Genomic DNA, 5,514 nt, shown 5'->3' on the forward strand with positions numbered 1-5,514 from the left:
AAAGTATTTGACAGATACATGTGACAGTTTAATTTTCAAATTTGTCATTTTTTGCAATGAATAATTGTACCAGCGAGGTTTTTATTGGGTTAAATAGAAATCGGCACACCAAAGAGAATAAAGTGGCACACGCTTACCAACCAGCAATGGGAAAAATCGAGATTGATCGAATTTTTGCCACTTTCTGCCCTTTTCTGTCTTTTTTCCTTCTCTTTTGGTGTGCTCATCTCTAACACATTTTCAACTACACGTCGAATATTCCGGTAGGAGAAATGTCAATTGCATAATAGTGCAATAATATGGAACCTTTTGTGACATTAAATTTCTGGAGTTGATGAATGCTGGCTAAGTGCACCAATGGACCAAATCGATCGAGGGCAGGAACTTCTTCAATCTTCGCAAGTAATGGAAGAGTATTGACACATTTTGAGTACTTGGTTACGTTCATAGTTAGTTATGTGAAAGGTTATCCATCAATGTCAATATGAAGAAAGGTGTTTTATTGCCAAGTAGACATACACGACGAAAGCATAATCGAGTAAAGTTACGGACGTGGTAAAGTGCACAATGATATCCCATTCTGAATCAGTCCAGAATTTGTGTGCACCCCAAAAGGTTCATCATGAAGTGTGGGATCTTTCTGGTGTACTTAATCCTTAACGTTTTAAAAGTGTCAAGCGAATCCCTTTCAGATTTTTTAGTGGGAAATGGGAGGAAATATGTTTGTATTCATTCATACTTATCCGATCTATCTGCAGCTAAATTGATTGTCCGTAATTGGTTTGCAGAGAATGAAGTCTATTTCAGTTGGAACAAAGCATACCAACCATGCTCCAAGAGAAGCTTTAATGTATTTATTATGGACGACTCACTCACTGGCATCGAAAATATAACCTTGTATCTTCCAGATCTTACGATAAGGTCTTCGATGATATTTGTAATAAATTCCTCTTCCAAAACTTTGGAAAATATCCGAAAGCATGTGAGAGGATTCAAGGGCTCCAGTTTCTTTTATGTGGGGCTTTGGAACACATCTGCAACAATACAATACTACCAAGTGATAACGTTCCTGTTGAATGGCGCATATGTTATTCAGAAACTGGAACTTGATGGAAATGCCAAGATCATTGAAAACTATGATCTTCAAGGAACGGAGATCGTCTCTCAATCTCTTGACTGGTTCCCTTATTTCACGATTGAAGCCAATGGTACCTCTTACGGATATCTCATTGACCTAACCAGTTATTGTGCCAAGATGTTCAATTTCACCTACCGTTCCATAGTGGAACCAAATAATGATTGGGGCATGCAGTCGCAATTTGGCAAAAACCTCAGTGGAGTCTTAGGGAACGTGATCCAAAACAAGGTGGATATGAGCCTAAGCCTGTGGGTTTGGAACGAAAATCGGGACCGTTGGGTAGATTTTTCAATCATAGGGACTGATAGGGAGCAATTTTGTTTTTACCCTCAAATGCCTAAGATTGACCCAACTCTTTTTCTTCGACCTTTCACAAATGATTCGTGGATCGCCATTGCTTTGACCTCAATTGTTTTAGTGATTTGCGCGGCGATTCCCATGTGTATTCGGTACTTGAACAACTCCATGGGTTACAAGATGATATCAACTTCTGGATGGTATTTTTTCGTCCTCTTAAACGCATTTTATGGGGGAGCTCTTACCATGTTTTTTGCAAATGAACCATCTTTTCCATTTCTTTCGGTTCAAGATGTTGTGGATGCTTATCCTTCATGGAGCTTGAAAGTTCAAAAGGGTGAGAAAAACTAGGTTGTTCATTTTGATAGATTCTTTCAGGAATTACTTTAATCGTGATCAGTTACTGCCAATAACTGATCGTATTGATTGCACATTGACATATCAACTTTTTCATGACCTTGTGATTCCTCAGATCCTGAGTTAGCAATGGCTTATTTTCATTCGAACCTGGACAAGAGATAGTCTCCATTGATAGGAATTAATGTTACACAGACCAAGCTGCAATACAGTAACGTGAGTTGGAAAAATGGAAAAGCTATGGAGATCTAAATGAAATCAAATCTCTCAATGAAGAAAAAACAGACAAACGAAAGCATGAAAATAGAACAAAAAAGTCACATTTATTTTCGACTTAGCTTTTGAGCTACTCAAATATGTTAGGCATGTTCGGAAATGGATTGTATATTATAGAATTCCCTATTCAAATTGAAGTATTTATTTGGTACATACAGTGGTTTGACATGATCGAGCGGCGGATGATTGGGACTAAAGCGAAAAAGTTAAAGCCCGACTAGATCGGTTTTAGTTTTGTTGGCATATGTAAAAATCCTTAATTTTGCAAGACCAATGGAGTACTTGCTTTCTGTAGTAATACCGTAGTCGTGAGGATTTAAATTTTATCATTCCTTGGGATAAACGGGGTTGGGCAATTTTTGTAAAAGATCCATCCCCCAACCCGAGGATCAATTTCCCAGGTGAAAATGTTCTTGTAAGCGAGGCTGTCGCATCAATTTTTGAGGGTGCATTTGGTAATGTGAAGCAGAGACTCGCTATAAGATGATCACTTTGCATTATTTATCCAGCATATCCTACACCTTCCTCTTGCAACAATTACAAATTCTTTTAATCCTTACTATGGTGATAACTAGACCTCGAGAACTCCTGAAGAAAACTCTTAAACTTATTTCGCCTTTTTGGCCGAAAAAAATGTGCCAAATTTTCACTTTACAAACTTTTTAGACACTTTTTAACACTTATGAGCTCGTTTTTTTATCACTATCTTTCACACATTTTTCACATTTTTTGCCCGTTTATTGTTATTTGGGTAGTACTTATCGACTTCCTTCGTAAATTGTTGTTCCTTGTTTGGGAACTTTTTATTTACTTACGTGCAGTATGATCAGATAAGGGATTAAACCCTCAACCAGAACCTTTTGGCAATTTTTTGGTTTGTGTTTTCATCGTCTTTACTGTCTGCTGGAAATAATGTAATTCCCGTTACAACTAAAATTATACATTACGATTGGTTTAGTTGTTGCTACTTAAACTCTGCGCAATATTTGGTCTACCAAAGAATAGCTGATATCTAATTCTGTTTCCTTTTTCCGGTTTGGGAAAGTCTGCAAAAAGAGAGCCTTCAATTGAGCTACATCTACCGTCATGGGTTTGATTTGATGCAAAATAATTTTGTCAACAAAAGAATCCTCAGTACCAAACCAATAGGTAGGCTCCAGAAGAGAGTCAATTGTTTACCATGACATCTGTAAACAAATCCTAATGTCGAACGTTCCGAGTAAAAATTTGTTTATTTCTTGTAAACTCAATATACAACCTAGTTAGGTGCCTAGACTTTGTAGCACACAAAAATGCAGCCAAGTGGCTGAAAGGGGCTAAAAGCGACCTTTTCCCCATTGTCATACCACTTGAAAAAAATATTTCGGCGAAAAAGGGTACGTTTTTTCGAGGTCTAGTCAAAACATTCAAATCGTGATCTAAAACAAATTGTTACCGACTTGATAATTTTGCAAAAGGCAAATTTGATAAATTCAAAAGAAAAAAAGTGACCGTTGAGGCTTAATGTGCGTATTGAGAGCACCTTCAAGTGCTCGAGAATCCAGGCTAGTTAGAACTATGAAGTCCACTTCTCTTCTTTCTCGGGCTCCTTCATGGTTTAATTTGCTTCCCGCTAACATTCCTAGTGAGTACGTAGGTTTTGACTCCAGTAGCCTCTTTGAAGTGAGATTTTTTCTATCAAAATACCTGATCAACCCTTTATTCAAGGACTAGCCACATCTGTCAACCCAAAACCTTTTGTGCATCAAATATAATTTGAATATAAAGTTAAGTAAAATGAATACATTTTTTCTCATGAACTGCTGGGGAGCCCATTCTCAGAAGAGTTAAGGAAATCCGAAAAAAAGGAGAAAAGAAAGAAGGCGAAATCACAATCTCGTAGTGAGATAAACGAAAAAACAAGGCAGTGTTGTCACTTTTATCTGTACCCACGCAATACATTTTTTCTTCATAACTTTTTTCATAACGTTATGAGTACTCTTACTCCTGACTTTACCATACTCAGCTATAGATAAAAGGCTCTCGAAATATCATTGATGCCTTCTTCGACAGGAAACGAAGTCTTCATATTGGCGAATGCATCACCGGAGAAACCAGAATTTCAAACACTCTATGATCGCTTGATTGACGAGCCCGAAAAGAATTTGTATTCGAATTACGAGGATGTTCTGAGTGAAGCCCGATCCAGCCAAACCATGTTCCATGTATTTCTGAGACACTTCACGGGTTTTTTGAGACAACATCCACAACAACAAGGAAACTTGCGGACTTTTGCCCGCGGAAGACGTCAAGATGTTGGGATCATTTTCCCCAAGAACTCTCCTCTGGTTCCAATTTTCAGACTTGGGATCCAACGTCTCCGAGAAAGAGGATCATTGAATTTTTTGAGCCAAAGGTGGGATGGCTCATTTAAAGGGGAAACCTTTCAAGTGGACCGGATGGTCTTGTCTGGAGGGCAAATCATTCTCGTGTATGTCCTTATGGGATTGGGGTTCAGTCTTTGCTTGTTTTGTCTCATAATCGAATGCTTTTGGAAAAAAGTGGCCAACTCTAGGCCAAGTAAGTGTTAATGTTTCACTGGTTTCAAAACAATATTGTTGCAAATAAATGATAAAAACATAAAAAGTAATAAATGTCGTTAATCACTTTTGAGGTCACAAATCGTTGGAGGTTGACATTGAATAAAAGCAGCTAAAGTTAATCGCAAATTGCTTGTGACGCCGTAAATTTGGTCAACTTATGTGGTGGCGCAGTTTATTAAATATCGTATAGCGCCATAGCTGATCTGATCAGATCTTTACCAACATTAATAATCAATAAAAGGAAATGTGTTTTTAGTTCGACTAAATTGCGAATTGCCCTGCCTTAAGAAAGCAAACTATTCTTTAAGCTTCAGCCGTTCCGTGATTTAGATTCGCATTGCGATCTGACGATACAAAAAAAGACAACAAAATGAAGAAAAAAAATCCTTAATTAAGAGATGTTGATGGCTATTGCTACCGAAAGATGAGTGACTAAGGTTTCAAAATTTAAATGGCGGTTAAAAGTTTGTTTTAGTAGCATTCCGTTGAAGGAGCGCGTATCAGATAAACTAAGTAACTTACTCTAAGTTTTTGAATGGAAGAGTGTTTGAGAAATGCATCATGTCGAGTTGCCTTATACCTTAATGTTGAATATTGGCTGCCATTTTTGGTTGATAATTTATCATCAATATTGATAATCAGTGAGTTTCTTTATTGCTGTCATTTCGTTTTACATTACAAGGCTTTGATTATGGCAAATTTATTTGATGTCTAATTACAAATTCCAAAAGCAATCACAATTTCATACAGAAAAAGAAATCAAACAATGTTCCCCAGGGTTCCATCCTAGGGCCTCTCCTTTTTTTATATTCATTGCCCCATTTCAAAAGCTTAGTATTACTGCCAGTCTCTCTTCTTACGTTG

At 37.3% G+C, this 5,514-nt stretch overlaps 1 protein-coding gene across 1 annotated transcript; it reads left to right on the forward strand.

Moving 5' to 3' along the window:
• The first annotated feature begins 359 nt into the window (after positions 1-359).
• On the forward strand, positions 360-5,507 carry LOC131890416 (probable glutamate receptor). The gene is made up of 2 exons (XM_059239754.1): positions 360-1,772; positions 4,121-5,507. Exons 1-2 carry the CDS (start codon positions 623-625, stop codon positions 4,636-4,638), a joined length of 1,668 nt encoding a protein of 555 aa, XP_059095737.1. The 5' UTR covers positions 360-622; the 3' UTR covers positions 4,639-5,507.
• The last annotated feature ends 7 nt before the right edge of the window (positions 5,508-5,514 follow it).

Source organism: Tigriopus californicus, chromosome 11 (genome assembly GCF_007210705.1).
Source record: "Tigriopus californicus strain San Diego chromosome 11, Tcal_SD_v2.1, whole genome shotgun sequence".
NCBI classification, from domain to species: domain Eukaryota; kingdom Metazoa; phylum Arthropoda; class Copepoda; order Harpacticoida; family Harpacticidae; genus Tigriopus; species Tigriopus californicus.